This window comes from Entelurus aequoreus, linkage group LG14 (genome assembly GCF_033978785.1).
Source record: "Entelurus aequoreus isolate RoL-2023_Sb linkage group LG14, RoL_Eaeq_v1.1, whole genome shotgun sequence".
In the NCBI taxonomy this organism is placed as follows: domain Eukaryota; kingdom Metazoa; phylum Chordata; class Actinopteri; order Syngnathiformes; family Syngnathidae; genus Entelurus; species Entelurus aequoreus.
Window position 1 is genome coordinate 1,089,072 of NC_084744.1, and position 19,139 is coordinate 1,108,210.

The 19,139-nt window shown below is 44.9% G+C and overlaps 1 protein-coding gene across 2 annotated transcripts in view; it reads right to left on the bottom strand.

The window, feature by feature from the left end:
• Positions 1-2,740: 2,740 nt before the first annotated feature.
• LOC133664231 (BRCA1-associated RING domain protein 1-like) overlaps positions 2,741-19,139 on the bottom strand; it is a 52,705-nt gene continuing 36,306 nt past the window's right edge. Inside the window, exons 9-10 of one of the 2 annotated variants that reach the window (XM_062068726.1) lie at positions 13,223-13,320; positions 2,741-4,044 (exon numbers count right to left, since the gene is read on the bottom strand). In XM_062068726.1, coding sequence (XP_061924710.1) covers positions 3,700-4,044; positions 13,223-13,320 — 443 coding nt within the window. In that variant the 3' untranslated portion in view covers positions 2,741-3,699. The remainder of the gene's footprint in view (positions 4,045-13,222; positions 13,321-19,139) is intronic. The other variant, XM_062068725.1, reaches the window with a different exon arrangement.

A 19,139-nucleotide genomic window follows, 5' to 3' on the forward strand; every position in this document is an offset into this window, starting at 1 on the left:
AATGAGACTAGATCCAGTCACATGACTTAGTCCCTGCAATGACACTAGATCCAGTCACATGACTTAGTACCTGCAATGAGACTAGATCCAGTCACATGACTTAGTCCCTGCAATGAGACTAGATCCAGTCACATGACTTAGTCCCTGCAATGAGACTAGATCCAGTCACATGACTTAGTCCCTGCAATGAGACTAGATCCAGTCACATGACTTAGTCCCTGCAATGAGACTAGATCCAGTCACATGACAGTCCCTGCAATGAGACTAGATCCAGTCACATGACTTAGTCCCTGCAATGAGACTAGATCCAGTCACATGACTTAGTCCCTGCAATGAGACTAGATCCAGTCACATGACTCAGTCCCTGCAATGAGACTAGATCCAGTCACATGACTTAGTCCCTGCAATGAGACTAGATCCAGTCACATGACTTAGTCCCTGCAATGAGACTACTTGATACCTCCACAAGTACATCACATACCTCCACAAGTACATCACGTACCTCCACAAGTACATCACATACCTCCACAAGTACATCACATACCTCCACAAGTACATCACGTACCTCCACAAGTACATCACATACCTCCACAAGTACATCACATACCTCCACAAGTACATCACGTACCTCCACAAGTACATCACATACCTCCACAAGTACATCACATACCTCCACAAGTACATCACGTACCTCCACAAGTACATCACATACCTCCACAAGTACATCACATACCTCCACAAGTACATCACATACCTCCACAAGTACATCACGTACCTCCACAAGTACATCACATACCTCCACAAGTACATCACGTACCTCCACAAGTACATCACATACCTCCACAAGTACATCACATACCTCCACAAGTACATCACATACCTCCACAAGTACATCATGTACCTCCAAAAAATGGTTGTATTTGATGAGTAAAAGTGTAGAAAGTGTGGCTGAAAAAGAGCACACAGGAAGACTGTTAACATACAATCACCTCACTAAGGGTTCTTACTTTGCAGTGCATTGTGGGACATGAGGAGATCTGAAAAGGTTTAATAATAATAATAAGGAGCATGATTAATGTACACAAACAAAAAGTTGGTACAACCATTGGTGCTCCACATGTGTCCATGTAAATGACCTTCAATGTGCACTGTAATGGACGTGGACTCCTCAGTATGACACAAAGTATTTAGTTAGACATGAAATGAAAAGTTGTTCAAAGACTTTGTCTCTTGTGATGACTCTGGGGGAAGTGGGATTGTCTCTTGTGATGACTCTGGGGGGGGAGTGGGATTGTCTCTTGTGATGACTCTGGGGGGAAGTGGGGTTGTCTCTTGTGATGACTCTGGGGGGAAGTGGGGTTGTCTCTTGTGATGACTCTGGGGGAAGTGGGGTTGTCTCTTGTGATGACTCTGGGGGAAGTGGGATTGTCTCTTGTGATGACTCTGGGGGGGAAGTGGGATTGTCTCTTGTGATGACTCTGGGGGGAAGTGGGATTGTCTCTTGTGATGACTCTGGGGGAAGTGGGGTTGTCTCTTGTGATGACTCTGGGGGAAGTGGGATTGTCTCTTGTGATGACTCTGGGGGAAGTGGGATTGTCTCTTGTGATGACTCTGGGGGGGAAGTGGGATTGTCTCTTGTGATGACTCTGGGGGGAAGTGGGATTGTCTCTTGTGATGACTCTGGGGGGGAAGTGGGATTGTCTCTTGTGATGACTCTGGGGGGAAGTGGGATTGTCTCTTGTGATGACTCTGGGGGGAAGTGGGATTGTCTCTTGTGATGACTCTGGGGGGAAGTGGGATTGTCTCTTGTGATGACTCTGGGGGAAGTGGGATTGTCTCTTGTGATGACTCTGGGGGGGAAGTGGGATTGTCTCTTGTGATGACTCTGGGGGGGAAGTGGGATTGTCTCTTGTGATGACTCTGGGGGGAAGTGGGGTCTCTTGTGATGACTCTGGGGGGGGGAAGTGGGATTGTCTCTTGTGATGACTCTGGGGGGGAAGTGGGATTGTCTCTTGTGATGACTCTGGGGGAAGTGGGGTTGTCTCTTGTGATGACTCTGGGGGAAGTGGGATTGTCTCTTGTGATGACTCTGGGGGGGAAGTGGGATTGTCTCTTGTGATGACTCTGGGGGGAAGTGGGATTGTCTCTTGTGATGACTCTGGGGGAAGTGGGGTTGTCTCTTGTGATGACTCTGGGGGAAGTGGGATTGTCTCTTGTGATGACTCTGGGGGAAGTGGGATTGTCTCTTGTGATGACTCTGGGGGGGAAGTGGGATTGTCTCTTGTGATGACTCTGGGGGGAAGTGGGATTGTCTCTTGTGATGACTCTGGGGGGGAAGTGGGATTGTCTCTTGTGATGACTCTGGGGGGAAGTGGGATTGTCTCTTGTGATGACTCTGGGGGGAAGTGGGATTGTCTCTTGTGATGACTCTGGGGGGAAGTGGGATTGTCTCTTGTGATGACTCTGGGGGAAGTGGGATTGTCTCTTGTGATGACTCTGGGGGGGAAGTGGGATTGTCTCTTGTGATGACTCTGGGGGGGAAGTGGGATTGTCTCTTGTGATGACTCTGGGGGGAAGTGGGGTCTCTTGTGATGACTCTGGGGGGGGGAAGTGGGATTGTCTCTTGTGATGACTCTGGGGGGGAAGTGGGATTGTCTCTTGTGATGACTCTGGGGGGAAGTGGGATTGTCTCTTGTGATGACTCTGGGGGGGAAGTGGGATTGTCTCTTGTGATGACTCTGGGGGGAAGTGGGATTGTCTCTTGTGATGACTCTGGGGGGGAAGTGGGATTGTCTCTTGTGATGACTCTGGGGGGGAAGTGGGATTGTCTCTTGTGATGACTCTGGGGGGGAAGTAGGATTGTCTCAAAACAGAGGAATTGGTGTTTGCATTAAAACAAAGACTAGAATTGAAGTTGAACAAAAAAAGAGTAAGTACAAAGAATAAAAATAGCAGAGCTCTGAGAGAATGAACTAGACTGTCTAAAATGGTCGCCCGTCTCTCCTGCTTTGTCCACCACAGTTGCCTCACCTTAGCAAGAACCGAATCTAAAAGCTAACAAAACTTGCGTATTTCTCTCTCTCCAGGCTGGTACTTTATGATGATAATAATAATAATAATATTAACAATATGAATAACAATAACAGTAATAACAATATACATGTGTGAGAGTGCATGACTAAGAAAACCAGGTGAGCTCATCATTTGTCTCTTTGAGCAGAACCAAGGCAGAAGTTAGTGATTTATAAATGACACATGAAGTGTCTATATTAGTTATATTAGCCTACTATCACAATGACTTTAAAAGTCTTATATAAGTGTTATAATGAAGACAACACATGATGTCAGTCATGTAGGGTAGATCTCCTCTAGGTGTAAGTCATGTAGGGTAGATATCCTCTAGGTGTAAGTCATGTAGGGTAGATCTCCTCTAGGTGTCAGTCATGTAGGGTAGATCAACTCTAGGTGTCAGTCATGTAGGGTAGATCTCCTCTAGGTGTAAGTCATGTAGGGTAGATCTCCTCTAGGTGTCAGTCATGTAGGGTAGATCTCCTCTAGGTGTCAGTCATGTAGGGTAGATCTCCTCTAGGAAGGGACTATGCATATCTGAGGAGAAGAACAAGAAAGGCTAATAAAATACACACTGGAAGTGGAAGTGGCGTCCATGATTTAATAATTGTGTTTCAAAATAAAAGACAACTAGAGTGATTGAAGGTCGGGCACAGGAAGTAGTTGGAAGGCTGCGATACAGTCGATGATCCAGGAGGAAGGAGCCGACCACACTTTGCCACGTCGGAGCACATTGACCTTGTGCTGGCCCTGAGGGTCAAAGATGATGTACTGAGTACAGAGGGCCTGGTCAGACCCTGGCATGGCGTGGTAAGCTGCACAGTCCAGGGTTTGAGTCACGTCACTGTCAGCTTTGGGCTGCCGACTCAGAAGTTGACCGCCGGCCTCCCGCAGCAGCTTGGCCAGATCTTCCTTGCGGAGAGACTTGAAGGAGCCCAGGAGGAAGAAGAAACAACCATCGAAGAGCGGGGGGAGCTAGAAGAACACCAGACATGTCTTGAGTTTGGTAGGTTCTTTCAAGGCTTTAGGAACAATTGTTACTTTCATGTCTTAAGTTTGGTAGGTTCTTTCAAGGCTTTAGGAACAATTGTCACTTTCATGTCTTAAGTTTGGTAGGTTATTTCAAGACTAGGAAAAGTTGTTACTTTGATGTCTTAAGTTTGGTAGGTTCTTTCAAGACTAGGAAAAGTTGTTACTTTGATGTCTTGAGTTTGGTAGGCTCTTTCAAGGCTTTAGGAAAAGTTGTTACTTTGATGTCTTAAGTTTGGTAGGTTCTTTCAAGACTAGGAAAAGTTGTTACTTTGATGTCTTAAGTTTGGTAGGTTCTTTCAAGGCTTTAGGAACAATTGTCACTTTCATGTCTTAAGTTTGGTAGGTTCTTTCAAGACTAGGAAAAGTTGTTACTTTGATGTCTTAAGTTGTCCACCAGGGGAAAGCAAAGTGTGGTCAGAGAGGCCAACAGCAACCTTGCACCGCGGCAGCGGGTGAGACAAGAGGGACCAGAAGCCAGGTAGAAAACCACAGTGCTAACGGACCCAATGTTGCTGAAAGCACAGATGGCACAGAGGAAGAAAGCCCCTCGGTGGAGGCTGAGCCCCCACGCGAGCACCAAGACCCAATCTCTACCATCTCACACAGAACAGAGCCACAAGCAGAGACCAAGAAACCAGCAAGAAGGAACAAGCTCAAATGGCCAAAGGCAAATGAAGCAGAGGCATGGCGTACTTTGGATACAGACCTGACCAAGATCCTGGAGGAAAGGTTGCATGGAGGTGCCGAAGCTAAGCTTAACCTGTTTGGGGACATCATATACCAGACCTGCAAAGACAGGTTTGGTGAAATTATCTCCAAGCAGAGGACTGCCCCAAGGGAAATGGGGAGGAGGGAAAAGGAGATCGCCGAGCTTGTGCGAAGACGCCGACAACTCCGCAAGAACTGGAGGAAGGCAACCCAGCCAGAGAGAGAAGGTCTGAAAGTCCTGTGGGAGGAGGTCAGGCAAAGGCTATCCAGGCTCCGCAGAGCTGAACGCATCCGCAAGCGTAGCAAACGGAAGCAGAAAGAGCGAGCCAGCTTCTTCAAGGATCCCTTCAAGCACGCCAGACAACTGCTGGAGGAGAAAAAGTCCGGGAAGCTCGAAACCACCAGGGAGCAAATGGAACAGCACGTCAAAAGGCAGTACAGTGATCCGCTAAGAAACGTCCCATTAGGAACACCAGGGTACGTGCCCCGGCCTGCGCCACCGACAGCTGAATTTAACATCATGCCCCCCAAGCTCAGCGAAGTTAGGCAAACCGTGAAGAAGGCAAGGTCCTCATCAGCACCAGGCCCCAATGGAGTTCCCTACAAGCTCTATAAGAACTGCCCCAAGGTACTTGAACTGCTCTGGTATCTAATGAGAACTGCCTGGAAAAAGCAACTCATTCCAGCGGAGTGGCAAAGGGCTGTAGCGGTATTCATCCCGAAGGAAGAAAACTCCAAAAATATCGGCCAATTCAGAAACATCGCCCTGCTGAACGTAGAAGGAAAAATCTTCTTCTCAGTGCTGGCCAGAAGGATGACCACCTACCTGCTAGAGAATTGCTACATCGACACCAACTGCCAGAAAGCAGGAGTTCCAGGTTTCCCAGGATGCGTAGAGCACTCTACGATGATCTGGGACCAGATCCAGAAGGCCAAGCGGGAGAAGACCGACCTGCATGTCATCTGGCTCGATCTCGCCAACGCGTACGGATCGGTCCCACACCAGCTGATCAACTACGCCTTGGAGTTCTTCCACATGCCACCCTGCATCAAGAACCTGGTAGCGCTTTACTTCAGCGATCTGCAGATGTGCTTTGCCCTCCAGGACTTCACCACCGGGTGGCAGCATCTAGAAGTGGGAATTGCAATGGGGTGTGCCATTTCTCCAATCTTGTTCGTGGCAGCCTTTGAGATAATCCTCATCGGAGCAAGGCAAATGGTTGGAGGAATCAAAACACCATCTGGTCAGAGGTTACCCCCATTGAGGAGCTATATGGACGATGTCACCAGCCTCCTTCAGACAGCAGCATGTACATCTCGACTGCTGAAAAGGGTGGATGAGTTGACATCATGGGCCAGAATGAAGATCAAACCCTCCAAATCCCGTAGCCTGTCACTCAGAAGGGGAGTCAGAAACGACAACACCATCTTTGTCGTCGGGGGAGAGAAAATCCCCCTCCTGTCTGAGCAACCCATCAAAAGCCTGGGGAGGCAGTACACTGCAGAGCTGTCCGATAAACAGATGGGGAGGACTGTCATGAAACAACTCACGGACGGCCTGGCAAGGATCGACCAGAGCCAACTCCCTGGAAAGTACAAGGTCTGGTGCTACCAGTTCATACTCTACAGGAGGGTGATGTGGCCTCTGAAAATGAGCGAGATCCCCTCATCTGCCGTGAGTAAGATGGATGGAAAAGCCAACTCATTCATCAGAAAGTGGCTGGGACTACCACGGTGCCTTTCAGAAACGGGCCTCTTTGGGAAGAACGCACTGCAGCTGCCACTGCAGTCTATCAGTCTGGGCTATATGCAGGAGAAGTCCAGGCTGGTCCTCGAACTAAGAGAGTCCACTGACCAGTCAGTAAGGAACGCCAATGCCAAGGTTCCCACTGGCCGAAAGTGGAAAGCCCAAACTGAGGTTGACCGAGCTGTCAGTGGGCTGCATCACCAAGAGCTCATGGGCAGAGTCCAGGCAGGAAGAGCAGGGCTAGGATGGGGAGAAGCGCCTCGGTTCTGGTCTAAGGCCAACCGCAAGGAGAGGAAGGAGATGGTGGTGGCGGAGGTGACGAGGATGGAGGAAGAGCGCTATAAGATCAAGGCCGTGTCGCAGGGCCGACAAGGAAGGTGGACAACCTGGGAGGGAGTGGTCAACCGGAACATCAGCTGGTCCGACCTGTGGAAGATTCCACAGGCAAGGATCAGCTTCCTTATTCGTTCAACCTACGACACGCTTCCCTGTCCTCGTAACCTTCACCAATGGTTCGGGAACGAGGAATGCTGCTCACTCTGCAATGCTCCCAACGCAAGCCTCCAGCACATCTTGTCGGGCTGCAAGACAGCACTCTCTCAGGGGCGCTATAGATGGCGCCACGACCAGGTCCTGAGGAAACTAGCGGAGGTGCTGGAGGGGTGTCGACAGGGCAGCAAAGAATCACCACCAGCAGAGAACCATACCAGCTTTGTCACGGAAGGGGGGGGTCAAAGATACATCAGGCCAAGAGAGACAGCAGCAAGGCCCTTTTCCCCAGACCAGGAGTGGGACATGAGGGTTGACCTCAATAGGCAGCTCCGGTTCCCCACGGAGATCACCACTACATCTCTCCGCCCGGATATTGTAGTGTGGTCCAGCAAGGCAAGAGTGGTGCACCTTATTGAGCTGACCGTACCATCGGAGGAGGGGATCGAGGCCGCCTTTGAGCGCAAGAAGGCCAAGTACTCGGAGCTGGCTGCTGAGTGCCGGGAGGCTGGCTGGAAGACAACCATCTACCCAGTAGAAGTTGGCTGCCGAGGCTACGTGGGGCTGTCAACCACACGCCTTTTGAGGGACGTAGGAGTGACTGGAAGAAAGCTGAGAAAGGCCATAAAAGATCTGGCAGAGGAGGCCGAGAAAGGCAGCTTTTGGCTCTGGCTGAGGAGGAAGGACAGGAGCTGGGGAAAGAACAACTAACCCCGATAACAGCCGCAGGGGGTAACAGCTATCAGCTGCAGGGGGTGACAGGGAGACGTCCCTGTCACTGCTCCGCCACCAGGAGACGTTCCAGGATTAAAGGAGTGAAACGTTGGTGAATGGTGGTTCCTGGCTGATGACCCTGCAGCTGACCCGTGGGCACTGGAGGAGGTGCGACAGGCAGCAATGCCAAGCAGGAAATACTACCTACCTGTTCATTAACTGGTAGGTTCTTTCAAGACTAGGAAAAGTTGTTACTTTGATGTCTTGAGTTTGGTAGGCTCTTTCAAGGCTTTAGGAAAAGTTGTTACTTTGATGTCTTAAGTTTGGTAGGTTCTTTCAAGACTAGGAAAAGTTGTTACTTTGATGTCTTGAGTTTGGTAGGTTCTTTCAAGACTAGGAAAAGTTGTTACTTTGATGTCTTAAGTTTGGTAGGTTCTTTCAAGACTAGGAAAAGTTGTTACTTTGATGTCTTAAGTTTGGTAGGTTCTTTCAAGACTTTAGGAACAATTGTTACTTTGATGTCTTAAGTTTGGTAGGTTCTTTCAAGACTAGGAAAAGTTGTTACTTTATAGTCTTAAGTTTGGTAGGTTCTTTTAAGACTAGGAAAAGTTGTTACTTTGATGTCTTTAAGTTTGGTAGGCTCTTTCAAGACTAGGAAAAGTTGTTACTTTGATGTCTTAAGTTTGGTAGGTTCTTTCAAGACTTTAGGAAAAGTTGTTACTTTGATGTCTTTAAATTTGGTAGGTTCTTTCAAGACTAGGAAAAGTTGTTACTTTGATGTTTTGTGTTTGGTAGGTTCTTTCAAGACTAGGAAAAGTTGTTACTTTGATGTTTTGAGTTTGGTAGGCTCTTTCAAGGCTTTAGGAAAAGTTGTTACTTTGATGTCTTAAGTTTGGTAGGTTCTTTCAAGACTTTAGGAAAAGTTGTTACTTTGATGTGTTAAGTTTGGTAGGTTCTTTCAAGACTTTAGGAAAAGTTGTTACTTTGATGTCTTTAAATTTGGTAGGTTCTTTCAAGACTAGGAAAAGTTGTTACTTTGATGTTTTGTGTTTGGTAGGTTCTTTCAAGACTAGGAAAAGTTGTTACTTTGATGTTTTGAGTTTGGTAGGCTCTTTCAAGGCTTTAGGAAAAGTTGTTACTTTGATGTCTTAAGTTTGGTAGGTTCTTTCAAGACTTTAGGAAAAGTTGTTACTTTGATGTGTTAAGTTTGGTAGGTTCTTTCAAGACTTTAGGAAAAGTTGTTACTTTGATGTCTTAAGTTTGGTAAGTTCTTTCAAGACTTTAGAAATTGTTGTTACTTTGATGTGTTAAGTTTGGTAGGTTCTTTCAAGACTTTAGGAAAAGTTGTTACTTTGATGTCTTAAGTTTGGTAAGTTCTTTCAAGACTTTAGAAATTGTTGTTACTTTGATGTGTTAAGTTTGGTAGGTTCTTTCAAGATTTTAGGCAAAGTTGTTACTTTGCAGATGAAGTTTGTTTTTAGCAGCAAGGTGCTGTCAGTGGGATGGAAGTACAAACAGACTTAGGGTTAATATTAGCACAACAACCTGCAAATAAAGACCTTGTTTATGTTAGTAGAACTACTAAACAATGGAAGTCTCTTTTGCCATATCAAGACAATAAATATTATCTATTTTGTTAACTTTGTTGGATTGACCAAGCAGATATGTCAGATAATCAATATGTCACCTCCTATGGCCAACTAGTCAACTCAATAGTGTGCTGGGCTACATTCCTAGTCAACTCAATAGTGTGCTGGGCTACATTCCTAGTCAACTCAATAGTGTGCTGGGCTACATTCCTAGTCAACTCAATAGTGTGCTGGGCTACATTCCTAGTCAACTCAATAGTGTGCTGGGCTACATTCCTAGTCAACTCAATAGTGTGCTGGGCTACATTCCTAGTCAACTCAATAGTGTGCTGGGCTACATTCCTAGTCAACTCAATAGTGTGCTGGGCTACATTCCTAGTCAACTCAATAGTGTGCTGGGCTACATTCCTAGTCAACTCAATAGTGTGCTGGGCTACATTCCTAGTCAACTCAATAGTGTGCTGGGCTACATTCCTAGTCAACTCAATAGTGTGCTGGGCTACATTCCTAGTCAACTCAATAGTGTGCTGGGCTACATTCCTAGTCAACTCAATAGTGTGCTGGGCTACATTCCTAGTCAACTCAATAGTGTGCTGGGCTACATTCCTAGTCAACTCAATAGTGTGCTGGGCTACATTCCTAGTCAACTCAATTTGGTTTACAAAAACACAGGATAAGTTGTAAAATTCCTTTGTGCTGGCACATACTTGAATTTTACAACTTATCCTGTGTTTTTGTAAACCAAATTGAGTATATATATATATATATATATATATATATATATATATATATATATATATATATATATATATATATATATATATATATATATATATATATATATAGATAGATAGTATTCACATGTGAATACTATAAATACAGTCTATTATACAGCATTATTCACATGTGAGTAATATAAATACATGATATTACTATGTTGTTGTTCCCAGGAAGACTCTGCAGTTTTTAAAGGACCTTCTGAGTCAAAGATCATCTCTGTGGCAGCACTCTCGTGTTTTTAAAGGACAACTGCACTTTTTTGGAATGTTGCCTATCATTCACAATCCTTTTATATAAGACAAGAACACACGTTTTTCTTTTTCCATGCATTCTAAGTCGTAAAATATGGCAAGTACGAGGTGGCTAACAATACAGCTAAAGGGAGTACATTACTCTGCTCATAAGTACTCTAAAAAAGGTCAAAAAGCGACAACAATTCTCCATTTACGTGTGGTGATCTGAATATTAACAAGTATTAGCAATATTGTTATTATAAGTGCTAACACAGACAAACTATTTTTAGTAAAGTCGTGATCACAGAGAGCTAACTAGCTTATGTTGCTATATTGACATACTGAGCTGCTGCATGGCCTCTGAGTTGGTGAAAGTTAATTGTAGATCATGTCTCTCACCTGGATAGTAGAAGGTTGTGGACATAATCCCACAAGTTGGTCAACTTTGACATCCAACTTAGACCCAGAGATGGCCAGAAAGACACAAAACACACTTTTGTGTGGAAATGTTCCAGTGAGTGTTTTATTTTATTATGGTTACTTTGTAAGGTTAGCACCTAGCAATGCTGCGGATGCTATAGTGTCACAATGAAGCTACATCCCTTTAGCACTCGGCTTCTAAAACTTATTGCTCATCCTCTTTGTATTTCCAAAATTGTGTACACTACTGAATTGGGGTCTTATGGCCGCTTGTGTGGACACTTATACTGCCATCTGGTGGTGTCAGAAGAGTATAACATGCAATGGAATTTGGGGGGAAAAAAGTGTAAAAATAAGATTTAGCATGTCACTAAACATGAAGTACATGTTTGTTAATTACGGACTAAGTACATCATATCAAAAGATGATTCTTAGTTTTTATTCTAATTAGGGTCCAATAAGCCCAAATAGCAAAGAGAACTAAAAAAAAGCATGTAAACAAACAGCCTTGGCCTTAAGAGGTTAAGGGGTGCTTCAGTGATAGTCACTGCTAGTTCCTCTATGCCACACAAGCACTCTAGTTGAAAAGCAGCTGAGATAGGCAACCCGGAAAAGGGACAAGCGGCAGAAAATGGATGGATAGTTGAAAAGCCCTGCTCCAGTGACACTGGCTGCCCGACTGTTTAGTTTGTGTCGGACATTTTCTCCTAACATTGCCTTCTTATTCTGCTAACTTGTGCTTTGTGTGTGGAAGAGAGAGTTAGTTTCCAGGCCATGAAGACACATTCTTATTCTGCTAACTTGTGTTTTGTGTGTGGAAGAGAGAGTTAGTTTCCAGGCCATGAAGACACATTCTTATTCTGCTAACTTGTGCTTTGTGTGTGGAAGAGAGAGTTAGTTTCCAGGCCATGAAGACACATTCTTATTCTGCTAACTTGTGTGTTGTGTGTGGAAGAGAGAGTTAGTTTCCAGGCCATGAAGACACATTCTTATTCTGCTAACTTGTGTGTTGTGTGTGGAAGAGAGAGTTAGTTTCCAGGCCATGAAGACACATTCTTATTCTGCTAACTTGTGCTTTGTGTGTGGAAGAGAGAGTTAGTTTCCAGGCCATGAAGACACATTCTTATTCTGCTAACTTGTGTTTTGTGTGTGGAAGAGAGAGTTAGTTTCCAGGCTATGAAGACACATTCTTATTCTGCTAACTTGTGTTTTGTGTGTGGAAGAGAGAGTTAGTTTCCAGGCCATGAAGACACATTCTTATTCTGCTAACTTGTGTTTTGTGTGTGGAAGAGAGAGTTAGTTTCCAGGCCATGAAGACACATTCTTATTCTGCTAACTTGTGTTTTGTGTGTGGAAGAGAGAGTTAGTTTCCAGGCCATGAAGACACATTCTTATTCTGCTAACTTGTGTTTTGTGTGTGGAAGGGAGAGTTAGTTTCCAGGCCATGAAGACACATTCTTACTCTGCTAACTTGTGTTTTGTGTGTGGAAGAGAGAGTTAGTTTCCAGGCTATGAAGACACATTCTTATTCTGCTAACTTGTGTTTTGTGTGTGGAAGAGAGAGTTAGTTTCCAGGCCATGAAGACACATTCTTACTCTGCTAACTTGTGCTTTGTGTGTGGAAGAGAGAGTTAGTTTCCAGGCCATGAAGACACATTCTTATTCTGCTAACTTGTGTTTTGTGTGTGGAAGAGAGAGTTAGTTTCCAGGCCATGAAGACACATTCTTATTCTGCTAACTTGTGTTTTGTGTGTGGAAGAGAGAGTTAGTTTCCAGGCCATGAAGACACATTCTTATTCTGCTAACTTGTGTGTTGTGTGTGGAAGAGAGAGTTAGTTTCCAGGCCATGAAGACACATTCTTATTCTGCTAACTTGTGTGTTGTGTGTGGAAGAGAGAGTTAGTTTCCAGGCCATGAAGACACATTCTTATTCTGCTAACTTGTGTTTTGTGTGTGGAAGAGAGAGTTAGTTTCCAGGCCATGAAGACACATTCTTATTCTGCTAACTTGTGTTTTGTGTGTGGAAGAGAGAGTTAGTTTCCAGGCCATGAAGACACATTCTTATTCTGCTAACTTGTGCTTTGTGTGTGGAAGAGAGAGTTAGTTTCCAGGCCATGAAGACACATTCTTACTCTGCTAACTTGTGTTTTGTGTGTGGAAGAGAGAGTTAGTTTCCAGGCTATGAAGACACATTCTTATTCTGCTAACTTGTGTTTTGTGTGTGGAAGAGAGAGTTAGTTTCCAGGCCATGAAGACACATTCTTACTCTGCTAACTTGTGTTTTGTGTGTGGAAGAGAGAGTTAGTTTCCAGGCTATGAAGACACATTCTTATTCTGCTAACTTGTGTTTTGTGTGTGGAAGAGAGAGTTAGTTTCCAGGCCATGAAGACGTAGGCAGGCAGGCCGTCAGTGCTTATTGTGCCAAACACAAAGTGTCTTACCAAGCTGCATCTGTTGATGCGACTGCGCTGCGGGCCTTCTCCTGCTTCGTGCTCCTGTTCTGGCATCCTCCTGCCCGCCTGCAGACATGCCTCCACCCCTGGCATCAAGGAGAAAGCTCTCATTATATTGACATGAAAGAGGGCCACAGGAAATCTAAGGACCACAAAGGTAATGTTTATGAGTTGGAGAACTTCAAGTCTTGGCAAAGAGAAATATGCCCGCAGCTTGATCAAGTCAGTGATTGTTTGAAGTATTTCACACTTCAGCACTTTTTTGTCTCTTGAGAGTCCAATTGGAAGAGCCAGCGTGGTGTTTTTAGGCCACACATCATCTTTTATTGTCTGACAAGACACAAAGTTAAGGGAGACCAGCCAACCAATGTCATAAACATACAAAAGCAGTGAAGTTGTCACGTTGTGTAAATGGTAAATAAAAAGAGAATACAACAAATCCTTTTCAGCTTCTATTCAATAGAATAGACTGCAAAGACAAGATATTTCATGTTCACACTGACACACTTTGTTCGTTTTTGCAAATATTAGCTCATTTGGAATTTGATGGCTGCAACAAGTTTCAAAAAAGCTGGCACAAGTGGCAAAAAAGAGTGAGAAAGTTGAGGAATGCTCATCAAAGACTTATTTGGAACATCCCACAGGTGAACAGGCTAATTGGGAACAGGTGGGTGCCATGATTGGGTATAAAAGTAGCTTCCATGAAATGCTCAGTCATTCACAAACAAGGACGGGGCGAGGGTCACCACTTTGTCAACAAATGCCTGAGCAAATTGCTTAAGAACAACATTTCTGCATCAAAAAGCAACATCAGTGTGTAAAGGATATCACCACATGGGCTCAGGAACACTTCAGAAAACCACTGTCAGTAACTACAGTTGGTCGCTACATCTGTAAGTGCAAGTTAAAACTCTACTATGCCAAGCCACAGCCATTTATCAACAACACCCAGAAATGCTTCGCTGGGCCTGAGCTCATCTAAGATGGACTGATGCAAAGTGGGAAAGTGTTCTGTGGTCTGACCAGTCCACATTTCAAATTGTTTTTGGAAACTGTGGACGTCGTGTCCTCCGGACCACAGAGGACAAGAACCATCCGGACTGTTCTAGGGTGAAAGTGTAAAAGGCAGCATGTGTGATGGTATGGGGGTGTATTAGTGGCCAAGACATGGGTAACTTACACATCTGTGAAGGCACCATTAATGCTGAAAGGTACATACAACATATGTTGCCATCCAAGCAACGTTATCATGGACGCCCCTGCTTATTTCAGCAAGACAATGCCAAGCCAGGTGTTACAACAGCGTGGCTTCATTCTTAATCCATGACTCCAAGCAACATTTGCCAATTTTACAATATAACTAAAACAATTTTTGCTTACTAAATCATCCCATGTGTGATGTCTGTAGGAGTGTTTTCATGTATGTGCTAGCTTAATGTAATGAAGCTAATATGCTAACACGTTTACGAGTGTTTGTGTTAGTATTATTAACTTATAATGGCATTATTTTTGTATTGTTTCAGTTTCCTAAAATTCAGCGAAACGTCATTGTGGAGTTATTGAGTCTGTTTAGCTGATTGGAGAGCTAGCTTGTGCAGCTAGTGGGTCCATGACCATGACTTCTGTTTTGTTTGATCATCTGTTTTACTGCCCTGTTACAGACACTGTTTGGAAACAATGAAGGTATGTAAATAAACATTTACAGAATATTTCTGTGTAAATAAGTCATTTCACAACGTTTATATCTGTGACTTACAGTCCGGTGTGGCTAATATATGGCAGTTTTTCTACCGGTGTGCTCAATAGTTTGGAAAATAGGGTAAGTCAGAAAAGACAACATTCCTAATGGGTCTGCTTGTAATAATATCCATGTGCTGTCTATGTAATACATCTCTTATTCTTTCATTTTGCTTCCTCTCCAAGTCAAAAGATGAATGTGAGTGTGGAGCTGTACAGTAAATCAACATTAGGACCGGAGGCAGGGTGAACAGCTTGTCTGGCCAAAACCTGAGAAAATAACAAGCTGTTTTCCCCACACACACATACTGTATGTGTGTGTGGGAAAAAACAGCCAAAACACTAAAGAGTGACAACAGCTTAGTGCTGACTAGGGTTGCAAAATTCTGGGAATATTCAAAATTGGAAACTTTCCATTGGAATAAACATTGAATGCAACATGCTAGATCTTGCAGCATGATTGTTAGCTAAAATAACCTGATTTCATGCAAATTCAGTAGAATTTCAACCCTGCACTGTGCATTCCTCCATCACATGTGCAGTGCATTCTTCCATCACATGCACAGATAATGGCCAGCATGCTACACACTACAGCAGCGCTATTGAGGCCACACTAGTATTTGACTTCATCCAGTCAGGTAAGTGTTGATGGGGTAAATATATTTGATCTGACGTGTGGAGACATTTCACCCCAACCAATGTAGGCAGAAAGGCGGTGTACATGTGCAAATAGTGTGCAAAGAGCTACGTCAGGTATGCCCCAAAGATGCAGCAGCATATAGACAAGTGCCCAATAATATATCATTATTGTCATTCCCCATTCATTCCCATATATTCCTATTCATTCCCATATATTCCCATTCATTCCCATATATTCCCATTCATTCCCATATATTCCCATTCATTCCCATATATTCCCATTCATTCCCATATATTCCCATATATTCCCATATATTCCCATATATTCCCATTCATTCCCATATATTCCCATTCATTCCCATATATTCCCATTCATTCCCATATATTCCCATATATTCCCATTCATTCCCATATATTCCCATTCATTCCCATATATTCCCATTCATTCCCATTCATTCCCATATATTCCCATTCATTCCCATGGACGCTGTCCAACTTTGAATAATGAACAAATGGTCAATATTTCCAAACTTCCCAAGGTTAACTTGCAAACCTAATTGAGATATAAAGTGTATTATTTGCGCATTATTGACAAGTGATGTACAGAAAACTTGACCAACGAAAAAATACTTTGATCACCAACAAGCACGCTACCGAAACTGGATGTAAACAAAACACACGGCATTGTCTGGAGCAGTGTCAGCATGTCTGTGATGAGGACATAATTGTATATATATTGCAGATATACCCACGGACAGCCATCTACAGACTGTGCAAATATTAAAAGGACAGTGGCGGCTTTTAAAAAAGGGAGAGTCCAACGAGAGGGACAGCGCCAAGCAAGTGTGACGTCAGGCTGGCTGCAGCCTCTTTAGTCAGAAGTAGAGTCTCCAAAGACCAGGACATTCTAGAACAGCAGAAGAAGATGCTACACGTGTTGCTAGTTGTTTTTCATTAAAGAAAAGTTATTAAAAGTCTGTAAACACTTGGAAAAATCTCAACAAAGTACCGTCTACAAAAAGCAGCAACAATATGGCATAACGATAGAAAAATAAATATTAATACTAATTCATTAAAAACAGTTTTTTTCTTAAATGTATATATACACATTTTTTGAGCCTTTTTATAGAAAATCATATCCATCCATCCATTTTTTACCGCTGGTCCCGTTTGGTGTCACGGGGGGTGCTGGAGCCTATCTCAGCTGCATTCGGGCGGAAGGCGGGGTACACCCTGGACATGTCACCACCTCATCACAGGGCCAACACAGATAGACAACATTCACACACTAGGGACCATTTAGTGTTGCCAATCAACCTATCCCCAGGTGCATGTCTTTGGAGGTGGGAGGGGCCTATCCCCAGGTGCATGTCTTTGGAGGTGGGAGGGGCCTATCCCCAGGTGCATGTCTTTGGAGGTGGGAGGGGCCTATCACCAGGTGCATGTCTTTGGAGGTGGGAGGGGCATATCCCCAGGTGCATGTGTTTGGAGGTGGGAGGGGCCTATCCCCAGGTGCATGTCTTTGGAGGTGGGAGGGGCCTATCACCAGGTGCATGTCTTTGGAGGTGGGAGGGGCCTATCCCCAGGTGCATGTCTTTGGAGGTGGGAGGGGCCTATCCCCAGGTGCATGTCTTTGGAGGTGGGAGGGGCCTATCCCCAGGTGCATGTCTTTGGAGGTGGGAGGGGCCTATCCCCAGGTGCATGTCTTTGGAGGTGGGAGGGGCCTATCACCAGGTGCATGTCTTTGGAGGTGGGAGGGGCATATCCCCAGGTGCATGTGTTTGGAGGTGGGAGGGGCCTATCCCCAGGTGCATGTCTTTGGAGGTGGGAGGGGCCTATCACCAGGTGCATGTCTTTGGAGGTGGGAGGGGCCTATCCCCAGGTGCATGTGTTTGGAGGTGGGAGGGGCCTATCCCCAGGTGCATGTCTTTGGAGGTGGGAGGGGCCTATCCCCAGGTGCATGTCTTTGGAGGAGGGAGGGGCCTATCCCCAGGTGCATGTCTTTGGAGGTGGGAGGGGCCTATCCCCAGGTGCATGTCTTTGGAGGTGGGAGGGGCCTATCCCCAGGTGCATGTCTTTGGAGGTGGGAGGGGCCTATCCCCAGGTGCATGTCTTTGGAGGTGGGAGGGGCCTATCCCCAGGTGCATGTCTTTGGAGGTGGGAGGGGCCTATCACCAGGTGCATGTCTTTGGAGGTGGGAGGGGCCTATCCCCAGGTGCATGTGTTTGGAGGTGGGAGGGGCCTATCCCCAGGTGCATGTCTTTGGAGGTGGGAGCGGCCTATCACCAGGTGCATGTCTTTGGAGGTGGGAGGGGCATATCCCCAGGTGCATGTCTTTGGAGGTGGGAGGGGCCTATCCCCAGGTGCATGTGTTTGGAGGTGGGAGGGGCCTATCCCCAGGTGCATGTCTTTGGAGGTGGGAGGACGCCGCAGTACCCATAGGGAACCCACACAGTCATATCATCATAGCAAATGACTGGATGACGTCAGTGTGACCACAGTTTAGGGGACACCCTGTATATATATTATAGTTAAAGTACCAGTGATATAGTTACTTCTTTCACCAGACTTTAGCACAAGGTGGCCCCCAAGTCACCTGTAATAAATGCACACATCTCAGAAGTGCTGAGAAGAATTATAAGGACTAAACTTTTAGACAAAACGGCTCTTACTTGTCATTAATAACATTATTTCTGATGAATACTTGGATTAGCGCACTAATTGAAGTAATGTAAAGCTTCACATAATAATGTACAGAACAGCAAGAGTTAAATTTGCATGCATGAGAGCTGACATCAAATGGAAATCATGAATACGTTGTAGCCTATGTATTATTTATCCACACACTCCACTCACGTATGCCAAGACTAAGACAAGAAATGTAGTCTGAGCAAGTGCTGCAGATTAAGAGCAGCTAGCATAAAGACCTCAGCAGTGACTTTTGCCTCTTGTATATTCTTTTCCCTGCATAGGACTTTCCTCACACAGCCTACTTGCTGCTATTTGACTCCTGCAGAAAAGTGACTTACAGCTGTATTTGACTCCTGCAGAAAAGTGACTTACAGCTGTATTTGACTCCTGCAGAAAAGTGACTTACAGCTGTATTTGACTCCTGCAGAAAAGTGACTCACAGCTGTATTTGACTCCTGCAGAAAAGTGACTTACAGCTGTATTTGACTCCTGCAGAAAAGTGACTTACACCTGTATTTGACTCCTGCAGAAAAGTGACTTACAGCTGTATTTGACTCCTGCAGAAAAGTGACTTACAGCTGTATTTGACTCCTGCAGAAAAGTGACTTACAGCTGTATTTGACTCCTGCAGAAAAGTGACTTACAGCTGTATTTGACTCCTGCAGAAAAGGGACTTACAGCTGTATTTGACTCCTGCAGAAAAGTGACTTACAGCTGTATTTGACTCCTGCAGAAAAGTGACTCACAGCTGTATTTGACTCCTGCAGAAAAGTGACTTACAGCTGTATTTGACTCCTGCAGAAAAGTGACTTACACCTGTATTTGACTCCTGCAGAAA